Source organism: Phyllobates terribilis, unplaced genomic scaffold (genome assembly GCF_046119375.1).
Source record: "Phyllobates terribilis strain yellow unplaced genomic scaffold, ASM4611937v1 Scaffold_11__3_contigs__length_659146591, whole genome shotgun sequence".
Classification (NCBI taxonomy): Eukaryota; Metazoa; Chordata; class Amphibia; order Anura; family Dendrobatidae; genus Phyllobates; species Phyllobates terribilis.
In genome coordinates, this window is record NW_027362771.1 from 378,766,734 (window position 1) to 378,787,979 (window position 21,246).

At 44.3% G+C, this 21,246-nt stretch overlaps 1 protein-coding gene across 4 annotated transcripts in view; it reads right to left on the minus strand.

The window, feature by feature from the left end:
- Nucleotides 1-21,246, minus strand: part of CHRNA7 (cholinergic receptor nicotinic alpha 7 subunit) — a 460,420-nt gene that overhangs the window by 343,939 nt on the left and 95,235 nt on the right. The window contains exon 2 of one of the 4 annotated variants that reach the window (XM_073652951.1): nt 4,877-4,972. The exons of the other annotated variants lie outside the window; for them this stretch is intronic. Coding sequence (XP_073509052.1) covers nt 4,877-4,885 — 9 coding nt within the window. The 5' untranslated portion in view covers nt 4,886-4,972. The remainder of the gene's footprint in view (nt 1-4,876; nt 4,973-21,246) is intronic. 4 annotated transcript variants of the gene reach the window in all.

Genomic DNA, 21,246 nt, shown 5'->3' on the forward strand with positions numbered 1-21,246 from the left:
GTGATGGGGTGCTACGCCAGATGACCTGGCCTCCACAGTCACCAGACCTGAACCCAATCGAGATGGTTTGGGGTGAGCTGGATCGCAGAGTGAAGCAAAAGGGCCAACAAGTGCTAAGCATCTCTGGGAACTCCTTCAAGATTGTTGGAAGACCATTTCCGGTGACTAGCTCTTGAAGCTCATCAAGAGAATGCCAAGAGTGTGCAAAGCAGTCATCAAAGCAAAAGGTGGCTACTTTGAAGAACCTAGAATATAAGACATATTTTCAGTTGTTTCACACTTTTTTGTTAAGTATATAATTCCACATGTGTTAATTCATAGTTTTGATGCCTTCAGTGTGAATGTACAATTTTCATAGCCATGAAAATACAGAAAAATCTTTAAATGAGAAGGCGTGTCCAAACTTTTGGTCTGTACTGTACATATTTTGAACAAAATTACAGGTACAGGGAAGTACTAAAATATTTTTCTCCTCTTAGCGTTATTCAATTTGACCAGTCTTTAACCTTTTTGCTTGGCTTTTTGAGTACTTGGAAAAAGGCATTTAAGTTTGGAGGAAAATGGTTATGAGAGAGTGAGGATATAAATTACAATTTAGTTCAGCCGAACAACAGAAGTATGCCTTGTGCTCAAAATTAAAAGTCAGTATTACTGTATAAAACAAAATTTAGAGTAGTTGTATGTGATAAAGATTCTGGCCAATGTTACACCACTATTGCACTAGACTTTACTGCCCACGAGACAAAAACATTGCATCCACAAGCATTATATAATTCATTTATACAACTTTACATACTTTTTTTCAATTTCTTCTCAAAGTTTAGCTCTTTGTTCCTCTAGCTTTACTATGAAAATTGAAGTACAGCACTCGACAATATGCAGCTGTGAATGTAATTTTGATCTTCTAATTACGCTGCTAAAAAGGTTTTACCCTATATTATATTACCTGGAGCACCTGATAACTATGTAGCTAAGGCAGCAGCCATTTGTAATTCTCATAAGATGTGCGTAAATTACCTTATCATGGAGGTTAAACCTAAATGACCCTTCAAGCTGAAAATGCCTTTATAGAAGTGACACAAAAAATTGAGAGGGAAAGAAAACCTGTCCTTTACCATAAATATTTATTTGCTGCTGTTCTTTGCATTTTGTGTTTTCTTTATTCCTGCGTCTCTCTTTTGCAGAGATATGACCCCCTTTCCCATATATAAATCTAGCCGTTGTTACCAACTGGGTGTGGTGCTCAAGAAGATTCCTACAGGGAAGAGCTGATTACCACACCTTCTTGACTAATAAGAATAGATTTACATACAAGGAATAGGGGGTAATATCTCAGGAATGGAGAGGTGTAGGGACATTAGAAAAAACAACACAAGATTCAAGAGGATAGCTGCATTTTAAGTAAGAAATTACATATTAATAGCAACTTCTCTTTAAAAAAAACCTAAAGCTACAAACCTCAATGTAAACCTTATATTCAGTAATTTTGCATTATTGCAAACTCAACCAATGCCAACAAATGAGATCTAACAATACCGGGGGTCAAAATGGAATAGAGCTACAGAAGCACTTAGACCCCATAGCCTTTTATAGTGGTCACCTCCCAAATCAATATTCATTTATTCAATGCCATATAATTGATTGCTCCTGTTTTGTGAAACAACTCCTAATAACAGATATAACATAATAGTAAATATCCAGTCCCAGGAAGGTGACTGTAACAGAAAATGCATCCTCTTAAAGGCAGAGTTGTTGTCCCAGGACAACGATTGAGGGCCGCTAAGCATGGAACCTCTTGTGCCTGTAACTGCCCACATCACGCTGTACATTCCTGCACAGCACTTCAAAGTGGGTGGTAAATGCAGCAGGAACTGGTGAATACTAAGTCAGTGATAACTGCCCTTCAGCTTGGTATTGCTCACATATATAAATGCCTTGATGTGTCATGTGTTCATCCAACCACATGGTAGAAGTATTTTGGTTATACACAGATACAGGGTATGGTAAGGCATATATATATATATATATATATATATATATATATATATATATATATATATATATATATGTATTGTGACAAAGTCACTGGCAAAGTACTGGAGGGGAGATATGTATCATTGAGGATGTTAGCTTCAGTGATATGAACATAGAAAAATGCTCCAGCCCACTTAGTGCTGAGAGGGGTTAATTGGCCATGTTTAGGGCTCGGTTGGTTGAACGTCTGTACAGTGGGTGGGAGGCTGTTCAATATACAGTATCTCCACCCCAGGGTGGGTTACAGAGGATAAATACATAGCCTTCTGGTGATTCATTATTGGGGTGTGCCTGGACAAAGCTGGATGTTTGTGTTAAGGAAAGCTGAACCTTTATATGTTGGCTCCTGATCCGGCAGATCCCCGCAGCAACGCGGCTTGTGCCTTATGTTATGTTTTGTTTTCTCTTTAGGCCAGAAAGGCCATGTTTATTTTGCTAACTTTGACTGGTTTATGCCGTATCCATAATAAACCAGTGGAAGATTTAAAAACACAGCGTTCCTGTGTCTACTTCTATGTGCAGCCGACTGAGATGATCTACCAGACCATTTATATATTTATATATATAGATATATGCATATACACTGCTCAAAAAAATAAAAGGAACCCTCAAATAACACATCCTAGATCTGAATGAATGAAATATTCTCATTGAATACTTTGTTCTGTACAAAGTTGAATGTGCTGACAACAAAATCACACAAAAATCATCAATGGAAATCAACTTTATTAACCAATAGAGGCCTGGATTTGAAGTCACCCCCAAAATTAAAGTGGAAAAACACACTACAGGCTGATCCAACTTTGATGTAATGTCCTTAAAACAAGTCAAAATGAGGCTCAGTATTGTGTGTGGCCTCCACGTGCCTGTATGACCTCCCTACAACGCCTGGGCATGCTCCTGATGAGGTTGCGGATGGTCTCCTGTGGGATCTCCTCCCAGACCTGGACTAAAGCATCCGCCAACTCCTGGACAGTCTGTGGTGCAACGTGACGGTGGATGGAGCGAGACATGATGTCCCAGATGTGCTCAATCGGATTCAGGTCTGGGGAACGGGCGGGCCAGTCCATAGCTTCAATGTCTTCATCTTACAGGAACTGCTGACACACTCCAGTCACATGAGGTCTGGCATTGTCCTGCATTAGGAGGAACCCAGGGCCAACCGCACCAGAATATGGTCTCACAAGGGGTCTGAGGATCTCATCTCGGTACCTAATGGCAGTCAGGCTACCTCTGGCAAGCACATGGAGGGCTGTGCGGCCCTCCAAAGAAATGCCGCCCCACACCATTACTGACCCAGTGCCAAACCGGTCATGCTGAAGGATGCTGCAGGCAGCAGATTGCTCTCCTCAGCATCTCCAGACTCTGTCACGTCTGTCACATGTGCTCAGTGTGAACCTGCTTTCATCTGTGAAGAGCACAGGGCACCAGTGGTGACTTTGCCAATCCTGGTGTTCTGTGGCAAATGCCAAGCGTCCTGCACGGTGTTGGGCTGTGAGCACAACCCCCATCTGTGGACGTCGAGCCCTCATACCACTCTCATGGAGACGGTTTCTAACAGCTTGTGCAGACACATGCACATTTGTGGCCTGCTGGAGGTCATTTTGCAGGGCTCTGGCAGTGCTCCTCCTGTTCCTCCTTGCACAAAGGTGGAGGTAGCGGTCCTGCTGTTGGGTTTTTGCCCTCCTCCGGCCCCCTCCACGTCTCCTAGTGTACTGGCCTGTCTCCTGGTAGCGCCTCCAGCCTCTGGACATGACGCTGACAGACACAGCAAACCTTCTTGCCACAGCTCGCATTGATATGCCATCCTGGATGAGCTACACTACCTGAGCAACTTCTGTGGGTTGTAGATTCCGTCTCATGCTACCACGAGTGTGAAAGCACAACCAACATTCAAAAGTGACCAAAACGTCAACCAGAAAGCATTGGTCCTGAGATGTGGTCTGTGGTCCCCACCTGCAGAACCACTCCTTTATTGAGGGGGTTTTGATAATTGCCAATAATTTCCATCTATTGTCTATTCCATTTGCACAACAGCATGTGAAATTGATTGTCAATCAGTGTTGCTTCCTAAGTGGACAGTTTGATTTCACAGAAGTTTGATTCACTTGGAGTTACATTCTGTTGTTTAAGTGTTCCCTTTATTTTTTTGAGTAGTGTATATACATATATATATTTATACATTAGTTACTATATGATATATTCATGACTAGAGATGAGTGAACCCGAACTGTAAAGTTCGGAGTTTGTACCGGATATCAGTGCTGAAAGCCGTACACGGACCTGGAAGACCATTTTAGTGTTTGGGAGTCAAGGAAGGAGAGAGAATTTTCCAGCTCCAAAGTTTGGGTCCCCATTGATTTTGACTGTGTTCGGGTTCAGGTTCAAGTTCGGACTTTGGACTACAGTTCGATCGGGTACCAGAACCCAAACTTCTTCGGGTTCGCTCTTCCCTATTTTTGACCAAACCCAGATATTCATTTAACATACTTGTTTTATCTTCTCTAGAACTGACTATTAAAAAGTTCTGAAATATTAGTAAAACTGCTGCATAAGTAGATCTTTAAGAACACCTGAGACTATGGCATTACCAGGTCATCATTTTGACAGTATTGTCATTTCTCAGGTTTAAAATATTGTAAATTATTAATGAACAAGAGATTTGTATTAACATAATTTATGTCACGGAAATGTTAAGTCTAGATAAATTATGAAACAAAGAGAAAAGCTGCTTTACATAAAGACTTCTAGTACATTTCTGAGAACTTGCAGAAGATTTAAAAATAACTTTCTTAGTGTAAAGCAAAATTCTGCACAGAATTGTTGTATAAGGGAAAATTACCTGGCTCATCAGTTCTTAAGATGGCTATTATACACAATGAGACGTCTCCACGAACCCAAATGTCTACGGTCAAATGAGAAAGCTGCAACAATAAACCTATGAAGAATGCAAAAACTTCAACTAGTAGATATGATGATAACACAGCAGATATGTGACAGAATGGATGAATGTGAATCTTTACATTATTAAAGTCTTATGCAGCAGGTGTATCCACTTGATGGTACATAGAAGACCTGGGACCAGTCTCTCGAGAACATGTGCAGCTTTGTAATAAAGGAGGTACTATATATACTGTATATATTTTGTCTTTGAGATACCACCAACCCTCAGATCTTATTGCTGGGCATGACTGACACCAAGTAAATCCCCAAAAACTATGTAAAAAATATGGCTTACATAATCACCAGTAGATTTTCAAAGCAGTTTTATGATCTGAGAGCAAATGGGAAATATTACACAGAATGCAGTCAGTTAAAAAAGGAATCCTTGTTTAAATTGCATTGCCTATACACTGGCCAACCAATTGCTCAATTTAACCAATTAATGCAAAAACACATAAATATATGCAATTGCAGATGTGATCATATTTGTAAAGGAGCTCAGCTATCTCCACTCACTTCTGATGCTGGCTATGTGAGTTCCTACTGCTGCTGTTTGCTGTTAACCATTCAATTGCTGCTATTATTCTCAGACATCAGCGTTTAAACGGATCGTGCATCATTACTTGTGCATACAGGCTCCCATCTGCCCAATGAATTTGAAATTGCATGGCACCGATTGGTTTCCATGGTAGCTAGTGGCCTGCTGGAGCTCCAGTTGCTGCCTTCTTGGTACTCCAGTTGCTGCCTTCTTGGTACTCCAAACCACATGCTGGGCTTCATAGGAAACTGAGATTTTAACTATATACTACAATGACATGGAGATCAGAAGATCACAGGTTCTAGTCCTTTAAGGAAACTGAATAATAAAAAAAAAATGAAAAAGATTTATTTTAAATATTCAATTTTAATAAACCCTCTTTTTCCCCATTTAAAGATAAAGAGACTAAAAAGAAAAAAAAACATATTTTGTATTGCCACATTCATAAAAGTCTGGTCTATCAAATTGTAAAATCAATTAACCAATACAGTAAAAGCAGTAATGAGAAAAAAAATCTAAATGGCAGAATTGTGGTTTTTTTGGTCAAAAAAACAAGCTCTCATACAACTCAAGAAATGGAAACATGAATATGTAGAGGAAAATAGTGACACAAAGCAAAATTTATTTATTTTTTTTTTACAAACTTCTGGATTTTTTTTAAACTTTTAATTATAAACAGAATCTAAGCAGGTTTGGTGTTGTCATAACCATACCGACCTGGGGAATTATGTTTCAGAATCATTTTACCATAGAATGAACAACATAAAAATAAAACCCCAAAAAATAGCAGAATTGCATTTTTTATAACAAATTTCACAGCACTTGGAAGTTTTTTTTCCTATTTTCCCGTGCATTAAATGTTAAACTAAATGTTAAAAAAGTTATGGCCCTTGGAAGAAGGTGAGAAAAAAAGCACAAATCGGAAAAATTCCCTGGTCCTTAAAAGGGAAGTTAATCAAAAAGGAAATGACTAGTGATGAGCGAGCACTAAAATGCTCGGGTACTCGTTGCTCGGGTCGAGCAAATTGGAATACTCGGGTGCTCGACCCGAGCAACGAGCCCAATGTAAGTCTATGGGAAACTCGAGCATTTTTCAGGCGGCTCCCCCCGGCGGTCTGCAGAGGGCCTAAAAATTGCCCAAATCGATGGGAACAGTACTCAAATGACTTGGGAACAGCATGGGGAAGACCCCTCGAAGCATCTCTGACTCCCAGATCACTGCTGTCAGCCACGTGGTCAGAGTATTACACCACTTTTACGGACTCACAATAAAACATACAAAAACAAAACCAAAATGGATTTTCCTGGGAAATATGTTAAGGAACATCCTTTCCAGGGTAATGACTTGTATATAAGGCAAAATAAATAACCAACAACAAAAATACTCCTCCACAACTTGGGCTATGTTCACACGTAGCGTTTTTGATGCATTTTTGCACTTTTGAATTGCTTTCAACCAAGACAAATGCATTCACCAGGAAATGTCATTTTAACATTTTACAACCTTATCTGGCCATGTGGTGTGTGCACATCATCAGACACATGCATACAGTGCTGAAATGACATGGGAACAGCATGGGGAGGAGAAGACCTCAGAAAGGATCTCTGACTCCCAGGTCACTGCCTGAAAGTGTGCCCATTATAAGTGATCCTTGGCGCATGCAAAGATGCCTCCCGCCATGCACCTGTCATTGCAGACTTGCACATCACCGTCCACGTCCTTGTCCCACTGCAGCGTTCAGTTGTCCTTACCATATTCCTTGGAATGCAAGCGCAAGTATGCAGGCAGCCTCCCACCTACCCACAGGCTGCAATACTATACTGCCAAATTTTTGACAGCTGCTTGCACTTGAAATGTGGTCTTTTAGGCTCGTGGAGGCGGAAGCTTTTCACAACCTCATGCCGGCGGCGGCGGCCGGGTGTCCATACTCGGTCCCCAGCCACCACTATATTTCCCGGTATCGCCTCCGCCTTCCACAAGCACAGGTCCCACAACATTACCCGTGCCCTCCCCAGTGCACTTACTGGGAAGGACCGCCTAACCACAAACACGTGGACTGGTGAATGTGGCCAGGGACGGTACGGAGCCAGTCCACAACTTTTTATGCTAAGAGTTGTATTTAGACCGGTGAAAGGACTGGCATAGAGGGAAACCGCATCTACCCTGCGTGTCATTTCTCCCAGGAAGTCCTGTAATTGAGTTTGTTGCAGAAGCAATGGCAGCCAGTCCAACATCAACTCGCACTTGTCGGTGGTGCTTTGACACACACACATCTTTCTTTGCGCATTTAATTTCTTGAATACAGAGTTGGACAATGGCCTGATCTGTAATGCGTTTTGAGAAATAACATGCATAAGCATGGTCGATCGACATTAAAAAAACAGCCATAGAGTGTCCGGGAACCTTCCCCCACACTTTTCTTAGCCAGGGCTGCTTTTCGGCAGGGTTGGACGAGCTTACCAGAGAACCGGAGACTCCTCCGGTGGGCCCTGGCTTCTCCTTCAGGAGAGTTCATAGTGCCGAGGTGAGGCCATGATGATGATAGAGGCCACCATCTGCTTAGTTTTCTGTTACTTGGAATGCAAGTGCAAGTATGCAGGCAGCCACCTACCCACCCACAGGCTGCAACACTAAACTGCCAGATTTCTGGGCAGCTCTTTGCACTTGAAATATGGCCTTTTAAGCTCGTGGAGGCGGAAGCTTTTCACAACCTCATGCCAGCGGCGGCTGGGTGTCCATACTCGGTCCTCAGCCGCCACTATATTTCCCGGTATCGCCTCCGCCTTCCACAAACACGGGTCCCACAACATTACACGTGCCCTCCCCAGTGCACTTACTGGGAAGGACCGCCTAACCACAAACACGTGGACAGGTGAATGTGGCCAGGGACGGTACGGAGCCAGTCCACAACTTTTTTTGCTGAGAGTTGTATTTAGCTCGGTGAAACGACTGGCATAGAGGAAAACCATATCTACCCTGCGTGTCATTTCTCCCAGGAAGTCCTCTAAAGCTGCTTGCACTTGAAATGTGGCCTGAACATTACTGCTGGTACTATTCTGTGGGAATTTACTTGCCTCCAACCAGCCTGGAATATTTCCAGCAAACTATGGTACAACGCCATGGTATTAGCACTGCCCCCAGTACCAGAAGCGAAGCCATCCCCAATTTTCTTCTCAGGAATTTTATTTGGTAGACTGAGTGGCTGCCCAAATACATTTTCTCACAAAGGAGCTGAAGATAGAGTGGCAGTAGGTGCAAGTTACTCCAGCCTGTTAGATATTAGAGGGTGAACATCAGCACATTGGATCAGTGGTTAGCACTGAAGCCTTGCAGCGCTGGGATCCTGGGTTCAAATCCCAGCAAGGACAACATCTGCAAGGACTTAGTATGTTCTCCCCGTGTTTGCATGTGTTTCATCCTCAGTAAAAAAGCAGCCATAGGGTGTCCAGGAACCTTCCCACACAATTTTCTTAGCCAGGACTGCTTCTCGGCAGGGTTGGACGGTCCCACCAGAGAATCCTCTGGTGTGCCTTGGCTTCTACCTCAGGAGAGTTCATGATAGCGCTAACTTTGCAGCTGCTATGGGGCTCTTGAGTGGATGAGAAAGGTTAGCCCTCAGAATCAAATCCTCTGGTGGGCACAATGTTTTTCAATCTGAAACAGCTTCTCAGTGGGAGTTGTATTTCAACACAGCCATATTCTTTAGCTTGGTGAAAGTACTGGCATAGAGGGAAACCGTCACCAGGTTCCGCCCATTGTCACACACGACCATGCCTGGCTGTATGTTAAGCGGTGAGAGCCACAGATCAGGCTGCTGTGTTACAGCTTTCAACAACTCTGCACCGCTGGGCGGATTGTCAATTAAGTATTAAGCATGTTATCTTCAGCACAGCCTGTTGCCACTTGGCCAAGGCAGTGCTGCAGTGCTGTCAGCTTGTGACTGATGTGGTCATTTCGGAGATGGAGGAGGAGGTGAATGAGCTGAACAATGTGATTACATTGAGGTTAAATTGGTGACGATGTTTTTTATGCTAGAGAAAGATCCTATTGTTTTGGGGTTTTTTACGTTATTTTTTAAGACAAATGCATTCACCGGGAAATGTCATTTAACATTTTACAACCTTATCTGGCAATGTGGTGAGTGACACATCATCAGACACATCCTTTTTTATTTATGATGGAGGGACTCTGAAAGTCATAAAGCTTATTTTTACAGGGACATCAGATGGCCCTTACTATTATTAAAAGGCCAGCAGTCGGCCCTAGCTATTGTTAGAGAGCCATTAGCCGGCTATGCTTTGTTGTTCCCATTATTAACAAGTGGGTCTTCTATACTGTTATTGCGTATCCAGTGACTGCAAGGCCTGCCAAAAATTTGGACGCAACCCAATACCACAAAAAAAATGTTCCCATTATAAAGGAGCGGGTCTCCTATATTGGTAATGCCCATGCTGTGACTGAAAGGGCTGCCAAAATTTGGGAAAAATCCCACTAAGAATTTAAAGACACATAGAGCAGGGCCACAGTAACAAGGTACGACATGTTCCCATTAGAAAGAAGAGGGTCTGCTATACAGTTATAGGGTATGCAGTGAGTCCAACGGCTGACCAATTTTAGGAAAAACCCCACTAAGAATTTAAAGACACATGGAGCAGGGCCACAGTAACAAGGTATGACATGTTCCCATTAGAAAGGAGAGGATCTGTTATACAGTTAAAGGGTATGCAGTGAGTCTAACGGCTGACAAATTTTAGGAAAAACCCCACTAAGAATTTAAAGACACACGGAGCAGGGACACAGTAACGACAAATTCCCATTAGAAAGGAGAGAGTCTCCCATAGTGTTGGCCTATGCAGTGAATGCAAGGGCTGCCAAAAATTTGGAGGCACTTCAATGCCCCTTGGAAGAGACGTGGAGGAGGGCCTCATAAAAAATGTTCCCATTAGAAAGGAGCGGGCCTTCTATACTTGTAATGCCCATGCACTAAGTGTATGGGCTGACAAACATTTAGTCCTGGGGGGTATACATGAACATACTGTATAAAAAAATTTTTTTACGGGCATCATAAACACCCTTTAAAAAATAATGTGGGTCTTGCATCACGGACCACGGTCACCCTGGTGATATGGTGGTGGAGGATGAGAAGAAGGAGGATGACAAGAGCAAATAGACAAAATCAGGAAGCGTATACTCATGTGTGGGTGTGAAAAATGCATGAGAATACACCTCCCAAGAAAAGACACTGAATTTGAGTTTATGTTACGCTGCTATCATTTGGTGGTGTTGAGAAGTCTGGGCCAATCCAGCCGTTGTTCATTTTTATAAGAGTCAGCCTGTCAGCATTTTCAGTTGACAGACGGATGCGCTTATCAGTTATAATTCGACCAGCGGCACTAAAAACCCGCTCTGATAAAACGCTAGCGGCAGGGCAGGCCAGGACCTCCAAGGCATAGAGCCAGTTCATTCCACGTATCCAGCTTGGATACCCAATAATTATAAGGCACAGAGGAATCACAGAGGACGTTGGTACAGTTGGCAAGGTACTCCCTCAGCATCTTCCCAAACTTTGCACTCCTTGTCAGAGTACCCCGTGCCTCAGGGTATATGCACACGATGCAGAAATGAAGCAGAAAATTTCTGCATCATTTCTGCATCTCCCTGGCAGAAAAAACGCATGCAGATTGTGCATGCATTTTTCATGCAGAATACATGCGGATCCACATGCGGATTCACATGCGTTTCCGCATGCAGATTGACAAGCGCTTTCCAGGCGATTTTAGCATCACCTGGAAAGTGCTTGACAACTAGGTCACACTATATAAATCCATGCAAGCAGCATGGATTTATATAGTGTGACCCGAGAGAGTGTATATACTTACCTCCGATGGCCCGCGCTGTCCTGCTTTACACTCCGTTCTCCCGGCTGCTGGCAACTTTGAATTGAAAGACCTGCCGACGTCAGCGTCACGTGACCCGTCACATGACTCTGACGTCAGCGCAGGTCCTTCAATTCACTGCAAGTGCCGGGAACCAAGCAGGAGCTCTGCGTGGGCCGACAGATGGTAAGTATATATATATTTTTTATTTTATTCTTGTTTTACAGCTTTTTTAATGGTACCTGGGTGTGGAGGAGACTCTCCTCTTATCCACACTCGGGTACCATCCGCACATTAGAACGCGCCAATAACACAAGTACAGATGCAGTCTTGCGGAATTGGCGTGTTCTAATGCAAGTCAATGGCGGCGAAAACGCCGCGTTTACGCAAAATTAATTGACATGCTGCGGATTTTTGAGCGCAGCGTTTACGCTGCGGAAAAATCCGCATCTTGGGCACAGCACATGTGGATTTCAATTGGGGAACATCGCTGCCCTTCTACCATGCGTTTTTCATGCGTTTCCGTGGCGTTTACGCAACTGCAAAAACGCTGCGGAAACGCATTAAATACGCATCGTGTGAACTCAGCCTCAGGGCCTGTGCGATGGGAGGGTCTGAGAAAACTCTTCCAGAACTTTGACAGTGTTCCCCTGCCTCTGCTAGATTGAAGTTGTGTCTCTCTCGCCTGTACTCCTTGGTTGTCCAATGAAGTGTGCCCTCTGCCACCAGCGTTTTCAGATGGGAATTTTTTTAATAGTTCCGCAACAAGGGCCTTCTGGTACTACCCCATTTTTGTAGACCTGTCCGCCTCAGGAATAAGAGATATAAAGTTCTCCTTGTAGCATGGGTCTAGAAGTGTCACCAACCAGTAATGACTGTCACCCAAAATTTTGAGAACGCGAGGGTCATGGGAAAGGCAGCGTAACATAAACTCAGCCATGCGTGCCAGACTACTAACCGGCAAGACTTCCGTGTCCTCACCAAGAGGATGACTGACCATGCTCTCCTCCTTCTCCTCTCTGTCCTCTGGCCATCCACGCTGAACAGACGGTATGACAGCTGTGCAGGTAGTACCATCTATAGTGCTCGAAACTAGCACCTGTCCTTCCTCCTCCTCCTCCTCTTCCTCATTGTCACCCAATCCACGTTGGGATCAGATGAGGCTTGGCTGTGTGTAATCACTCTGTATGGTTCCTTGCTCCATCTCATCGTGCTCCACCTGCAATGCATCCTCTTTGATTGTGAGCAGAGAGCGTTTCAGAAGACAGAGAAGCGGGATGGTGATGCTAATTATGGCGTCAACGCCGCTCACCATCTTGGTGGAGTCCTTAAAATTTTGGAGGATGGTACATATGTCTGACATCCATGTCCACTTCTGAGGTCTTATGTGTGGAGTCTGAACTGAATACCAACAGCCTTGTTGATGCTGGTACTCAACAACTGCCCTCTTCTGCTCACAAATCCTTCCCAATATTTGCAGTGTAGAGTTCCAACGCATGGGGACATCACACACCAGTCTATGAGCCAGAAGCTGCAAACGCTGCTGAAACACTGCAAGGGTGGCGGAAGCTGTAGCTGATTTTCTAAAATGGGCACACAGGCAGCGTACTTTAACAGGCTGATCCGGCAGCTCCGGGTAGGATTTGAGAAGCCGCTGAACCACGAGGTTAAGCACATGGGTCAGGCATGGTACGTGTGTGAGCTCGCCTCGCCTCAGAACCGCCACCAGGTTCCGGCCATTGTCACACACGACCATGCCTGGCTGTAGGTTCAGCGTTGTGAGCCACAGATCTGTTTGCTCTTTCAGAGCTGTTCACAACTCTTCAGCATTGTGCGGTTTTTCACCAAAGCATATTAGCTTCAGCACAGCCTGTAGCCGCTTGGCCAAGGCAGTGCTGCAGTGCTTCCTGCTTGTGACTGATGTGGTCATTTCGGAGATGGAGGCTGAAGAGGAGGAGGAGGCTGAGGAGGATGAGGTGCAGGAGCTGTAGACCATGGGGGCAACCCTGATTGACCTAAGGCCCGCAATCCTTGGCGTCGGCAGGATGTGTTCCATCCCAAGGTCCGACTGGGTTCCGGCTTCCACTATGTTAACCCAGTGAGCCGTCAGCGAGATGTACCGTCCCTGCAAACTAGCACTTGTCCACGTGTCCGTGGTTAGGTGGACTTTACCGGTAACTGCGTTGTTGAGAGCACGGCTAATGTTTTGGGACACGTGCTTGTGTAATGCGGGGATGGCACACCGGGAGAAATAGTGGCGGCTGGGGACCGAGTACCGAGGGACAGCCACCGCCATCAGGTTGCGGAATGCTTCCATCTCCACGAGCCTAAAAGGCAACATTTCGAGCGTAAGCAGTCGTGAAATGTGAGAATTTAGTAATGTGGCCTGTGGGGCGTTGGCTGCATATTTGCGCTTGCATTCCAAGGACTGGGGTATGGACAACTGAACGCTGCGCTGGGACAAGGACATAGACGTGCTTCCTGATGCTGCTACTTGAGAGTGTGCAACGACAGGTGCAGGGCAGGAGGCGTCTTCGCATGCACCATGAACAGGGGATTGGCTTGCATGCACAACAGTGGAAGAAGCAATGGTGCCACCCGCAGACACTGTTCCTGGACCCTGGGGTACGGCCTACAAAGCCGGGTCCTTTGCTGCCATGTGCCTGATCATACTGGTGGTGGTCAGGCTGATTGTTTTGCCACTCCTGCTGATGCTGGCCTGGCAGGTGGTGCAAATGGCCTTTTTGGGGTTATCGGCAAAGTATTTAAAAAACTTGGGAAGACCTAACAGTTGTACTGGCAACTTCCTTCATGTTGGTGTTAAGGGGAACGGCTGCCTGCCTTCTGTTTGCGGCCACCACACTGCTTCTTCCTGCCTGTTGGGGTACTCTGTCTCCCTCCCCCTGTGTGCTGCTGTCCTCGCTCTGCATGTCCACCTGCCAGGTTGGGTCAGTTACTATATCATCCACCACCTCGTCTTCCACTTCCGCACCCTGGTCCTCCTCCTGACTTTCTGGCAATTGTGTCTCATCATCGTCCACCTCTTGTGACACTTTCCAACCATTGCCTTTGTGTGACCGTGGCTGCTCAAATATTTGGGCATCGCTACACGCAATCTCCTCTTGCCCCGCTACAAGTGGACCGGGCAAGAGGCCCGAATCTATAAATGGAAAAGTGAACAGCTCTTCAGAGGGTCCAAGTGTGGAATCAGTTGTCTCTGGGTACTCGGCATGGTGGGAGGAAGGAGGATCAGGGTGAGGAATATGCAGTCCAGACTCACGGCTACTGAGACTTGACCGTGTGGAAGACTGAGTTTGGAGCGAACTTATATGTGATCCGTGTGATAGAGAAAACAGAGTTTTAAATACCTTGCCTGTAGGTAAGTAGTTTGAACAGCGAACTGCGGTGAATTGCTTCAATGACACACTAATGGAAATTTTTAATGGAGGCCAGAAATGGCAGTATTTTCTGACAACATATATGTGATCCGTTTGACGCAGAAAGCACAATTTTAAATAGCTGGATTTCTAGCGCTCTAATATGGAAAGGACCTGGCTATATTCTGCAGTGCCAACAAGCAAATGGCGCAGAAAAAATGGTGTTCTCTGGATTGCTTTTTAAGCAAATAATGAGGATTAAAATCCAAAGAAAAGTATTCCTGGCCCCTGAGACCTGGGCCTTTGTATAGAAATATCTAACAGCAGCAGAAGGCAGAATTGGAATGGAGCCTCTTGTGCTATAGGCACTGCAGTCTGCTATATACACTGCCTGCCTTTATACCCTGCCTGCCTGATATCTCTGCAGATGGATTAGTCCTCAGAAGGACTGATTGTTAAGATGGATATGTGTAATGTACAGTTTTTCTCCCTACACTACCTAATACACGATCAAATCTCTCCCTGACATAGCAGCAGCACCTCTCCCTACACTGTCTGATCCGGACTGACTGTGACGAGCATGGCGGCGCCAGGTCTGATATAGACCTGATGACGCTGTGCGGCCAGCCAATCACTGTAATGCCCACAACCAACATGGCTACGGCATTACAGTGCATGGCAGGCAATCCCTGCATGTTCATTGGTTCTCTAATGAGCGCCAAACATGCAGGGAGGGGACCCGAGTTCCCGTCCGAGCAACCCGGAAATACTCGGCGAGCGCCAAGCATCTTGAGCAGTGAGATGCTCGGGCGAGCACCGAGCAGTAGCGAGCATGCTCGCTCATCACTAGAAATGACCCCTCATTTTGACATTGAGAGAGAGGTACCCATCAAAAAGCAAAGCAGCTTGGAAAATTAGACTTACAACTAATTTGCTCTACTACCCAGACTCAAGAAGTAATTTTTAGGAGAAAATAACTTTAAAGGGGTTGCACACTGCTAGGGTAACCCCTTTTCAATTTGAATATTTCCCCCGTTAAAATAAAAACACCAATACTCACCTCCCATTTCAGTGCTGCAGGTGGCCGCTCACCCCCTCTGGATTACTTATACGTCCGAAGAAGGGAACAGTGACTCCAGCGCTGATTGGGTGCAGGGCTCACATAACGTAACAACCGCACGAGAGCAAGTGCCGACACCGCTGGAATGGCCCCAGCATGGGAGGTGAGTATAAGTGTTTTTATTTTAATGTAGGCAAACATTCAGATTGAAAAGGGATCTTCCTAGTAGTGGACAACCGCTTTAAGTCCATATAGTTATTAAGTTGAATTATGAGGGTGAGGATGAGGATGGAAGTAAGAAGGAAAAGTTACTCTTAGAACCTTGTTCCCTTCTGTTAATCCAGAAAAAGAAAAGAAAAATAAACCAATAAAACATTTACAAATGCACTCATAAAGAAGAATAAGTCCTAAGGGTATGTTCACACTGGACTTTCTTCGGTCAGTCAAAAACATCCATTTTTCAAGCAGATGTTTCAGGATACTCTCCTTTCCTCTGGAGTTTCATAAACCTGAAGCATCTTTTGCAAATGTTTTTTTTTTCTTTTGTTGTTTCCTGAGCGTTTTCTTTTAAGTGTTTTTTTCCACGCATTTTTACATTTTCTTCTGGTGTTTTCTGGATGTTTTTTTTGATATCCATAAAGAACTTAAGAAAATACTTAAGATTTTTGCTAAAAAAAAAAAAAAAAACGTGAAAAATGCTTGGTCACTGCCGTGCTTTTTTTTAGCTTTCCCATTGATTTGTATTGTAAAGTTTTGAGCATCTTCCTAGTGGAATCATTGTTGAAGAGTACCGCACATGTGATGTTGGCTAATAAAAAGAAGAGCTGCAGATGCTGCCAGGTAAAAGGTGATACTCCTTCTCCTGTCCAGCAGCCACAGACATAACAGCATCTCACTGACCCTAGATGCAGTTGAATTGAATTGAATACTATTATTAACATGTTTTTCCACTACTAGAATATTGATGACCTATCTTTGGGATAGGTCATTGAAATAAAATCGTGGGGACTCTGAGCTTCGTGAGCTACGTTGATGGCTATCCTGCTTTTGTCTATGCGATTCTCTAGAAGAAAACTAGGTCTAAATGATTACTGTACCTGACATAGCATATGCAATGAATAAATTAACTCAAGATCTTACATTTGAGACTTTATTTAAAAATTAAAGCCCCAATTCATCAAGACTGGTGATTTTCACGCAGTCTTGATGAGGAGGCATGGTGATTTCAGATGCTTCTGATTCATTAAAGGGGTCGTCCAGTCCAAACCGATAAGTCTACAATCACTCTGTGTGACTACAGACTTATGAATCCCTCCAGTGCATGCACTGTGTGCTACGGGGATTCGCCGGTTTCAGACCAGGACCATAGGATATGTATGAGTTATACATAATCCCAGCTAGTGGGCGTAGCCTCGCTCCATACACTTGTATAGAGCGAGGCCGCGCCCCATCTATAGAAGCGACTATCCTGTGGGCGTGGCCGACTAGAAGGCCCAGCCTCGTTCCATAGAAGTATATGGAAGTGAGGCCACTCCCACTGACCGGTATGTATAACTCATACATATCCTCTGGTCCTGGGTCTGAAACTGGCAAATTCCACATAGAGTGACTGGAGACTTATCGATTTGGACCGGACAACCCCTTTAAGATGTGCACACATCTTAAAGAATCAGGAGAGTCTGAATAGTGGCATGCACATCCTTGTACCTTGCCACAAATTTACTCCAGTCAGCTCATCATGAATTGCACAAGCTGCGATGTCATGCTCCCCCATCCCACCTAAGAAACTGGCGTGAAAAAGCCAAAAGTCACAAAACTCTGACTCGTAAAACTCAAAAAATGTGCAAATTTTCAAAACTTTTTGCACCAGTTTTGTGGCATAAAAGCATTAATGAATGAGGGCCTTAGCAATCTGTTTAAATGAGCACCCACTAAAAATATACAAATTGTATCAATCCATTGTCTTTCACCAGCATTAAGGTACAGTAGATCAAGGTTATCTCATGGTTTATATATACATTGAGTGGAATAGTTGAGACATACAGTAAAAAATCGATCTTTATGTAAGATTCATGCTTCATAGATCAGTATAACTCAATAAAGGTTCAGTTTAGGTCTGTTTATCCCTCATCCATTCTCTCTATTTAATATCCTCTTCCATTGATTTAACATTCTGTTTGAGCGACTTTAATACAAATTAGAAAGGTTTATTGCTGCATGGGCATCACAGTGTGCAAATAAATAAATTAACTTTGCATGACCCCTGCTATTATTTCACATGAAGGCTTCTCGAAGTAGACTGTGTTGTAATAAAAATATACAGTTTTTAAAGACCGTAGAAAATGTATTTATCCTAAGTCATGTTGTTAAGCTAGTTAAAGGGTCAATATTGAATTTTAGGAGAAATACCACCAATAAGTGGCCCCAAATTTTAGTCCTCTTTCTTTCCGAAGAGGATAGTTTCATATTTAATATGCCAGATTGCATAGCCTATACGTCTCCATACGCCGGCTTAGCAATCAGACCTCATGGTTTGCACTAATGAGGGGCAAACTCTCTGAAACACATGTTTGTAAATGGAGTGACTGGTTTGGCTCTCAATGGTAATTCATGTGGCAAGGTGGCACTAGAGTTCTAGTCGATTATGTTCACATGGTTGGGTTGTGTGCACACAATCACTGATAACGCTTAAGGCTTCTGCAGACCCACGAGGAGATACAAACATAAAAACTGGAAAAACAGATGGGTTATTCTGCGCTGCCATAGAAAAAAGGATGAAGAATGTTTGTGGTTTGTCCTGATGAAGAAGTTGTATACTTCGAAATACGCTGACGAATAAAACCACCTGCAACTGTATTGGTATCCTTCATCCTTTCTTCTTCAGAATAACCCATTTGTTTTTCCAGTTTTCATGATCATAGATGACAACTTGACAATATTTTAAAGCTGCATATTTCAGCTATTCTAAAAGAATGAATCTATAAATGTTAGCAACTGCAATAAAATTTGAATAATGGATGTTTAAATGTTTAACTGTCTGTGATTTTTTACTGGGTTTTTAAATTTTGCATGCATCATCTTGTAACATACTAAGTGCAAAAAGATCTGACACAACACAGATTGTCAATAACAAAGACTTCTAATATACAATTTACCAGTTTCTGAAGTCAAGTATCTACATCAGTGTTTCCCAAACCCCCTCCTTACAGCCCCCCCAACACATTATGTTTGCAGGATTTCCTTAGTATTGCACAGGTGAGAGAACCCGTGGCAGTTTCTGAAACCTTAATAATAATTCCATCACCTGTGCAATACTAAGGAAATCCTGAAAACCTGATCTGTTTGGGGTCCTCCTGAGGACTGGAGTTTGGGAAACACAGGTCTATAGTAACTTATTTTAGGGACTGATTTCTTCTGGAGTCTGAAGTTTAAGTTCTTAAAGAGCACCTGTCAGCAGGATTTAGCAATATAAAGTAAAGGCATGGCCATAATGGCGCTGTTATACAGATTAAAGTGATACCTTTGGTGAATCAATCCGATCTGTGGTTCTTGTAAAATTAGGATCTGATGTTTTCATTTAATGATATTTCAGTGCACAGGGGTGAGACTGTTGGTAGGGTCTTCTCCTTCTGCTTTGGCCTCTCCGCCTGCTTCCTGTGATTCTATGACAGGTCACTGATTCTTCAGTAACCTGTCTCCTATTTGAAATTTTGCTTTGGGAAGTGCTTGTGCAGTTAGATTCCAGGGCCTGTCTTCCTGTCTTCAATAAAATGCCACTTTATTAAAGACTAGAAGTCAAGCCATGGAACAAACTGTGCATGCACCACCCACACCAGTGACAGTGGCGGCGGCGCAAATTTTCTAAAAGGCGACAGGTCACTTAAGAATCAGTGACCTGTCATAGAAATACAAGAGGCAGGTAGAGGGGTCAGAAAAGAAGAAGATCCTACCCACAGTTATGTCCCTGTGCACTGAAATATCATTAGATGAAAACTTCAAAACCTGATTAAACAGGAACCACAAAGCAGATTGATTCACCAAAAGTATCAATTTGTATTTGTAATAAACCCCTCCTCCTGACTGAGCACTCCTCCCATCAGCCTATGGCAATTTTAATTAGATCTGGATCCTACCTGCCCTATAAATTGTATCATTATGTTAGAGTCAAAGCACTGAGGTATGATGCCCTGTCATTGGCTGTTGGGCCCTCATGAATTGGCCAATTTATGAGCTAAGTATCTTTATTTTCTATAACAGTAATGCTGTTCCAATTTTCTATATTCATTGCTTGTGTGGCACCCCAGGGGTCCTGTTGCCACAGTGGCATTGCCTCCCTCACAAGAGGTGATGCCATGCCTGGAAGCAAGCAGGGGTCCCCTAGTCAGGTATACTAACATGCAACACGTTCCTGGCTCCAGACCAGCAAGGGGAGCCACTCCCCTTGGCAACTGGGATCTGTGGGCGGGGTTAGTTAGACTAGGTGTGAGGAGTTGAAGTGAGGACGTCGACCCGAGAGGAGCTGGGGAGTGGAGCTGCACGGCAGTTCTCCCCTGAAGGAACCAACACAGAGGAACCGGACACGGGAGTCCGAGGCTGTGGGGCACTGAAGGTCCAGCAGCAGAAACCGGAGGGCAGGAGACTGCAGGTCTCCTGGCCCCAGCAGACGCCCGGAGGCTCAGCAGCACCGCAGGGCCCAGCACCACCAAGTGGGAGCGACGCATCAGCAAGGTCCGAGCTGCCTGCCATACGGGTGAGCACAAAGACGTTGCACTCAGGGACGAGGGCCACTGCACAGCTATAAGCAGCAGGGCCAAAGAGATTAGTGGAAAGGGAAGGCCTCCAACTTCACCTGGTGAGGTTGATTCCTTACTTGCTTCCAGGCTGCCCGGACTTCCACTTCTTGCCAGTACCCTAGTCCAGGTTTGCCTAATCACCGCCAGTAAAGATAAGAGGAAACCGCCTTTAAGTTGTGGACTGATTATTGCTGCGCCATCAAACCCTGCACTACAACACCCAGCATCACCTATAACATCTACACTGCCCTGGAGCTAAGCTCTACCTGTGGAGAGCCACACCTGCTTCGCTGCACTAACATCAGTTCCAGAGGACCTGCTCTGCAGCGGTGGCTCCCTTTAGCCGCATACCACAGGTGGCATCACGAGCTTTATACCTAAAAACTATAAAATCCCCTTTTTACTGACCGCCCTCGGTCACGGACCGGGTCACCGCCACTGTGACATCTCCCCTAGCAACGACCGGCCCGGCACCGAGTACCCCACGGCCCAGGGGTCGCGTCACTTGCATATTATAGCATTTCAGAGTGCAACTATATTTTCTTAGTTCTTTCTTAGCTTAAAGGGAATCTGCAGGTTTTTTCTACCTTATCTGAGAGCAACCTGATGTAAAGAGAAGCTGAA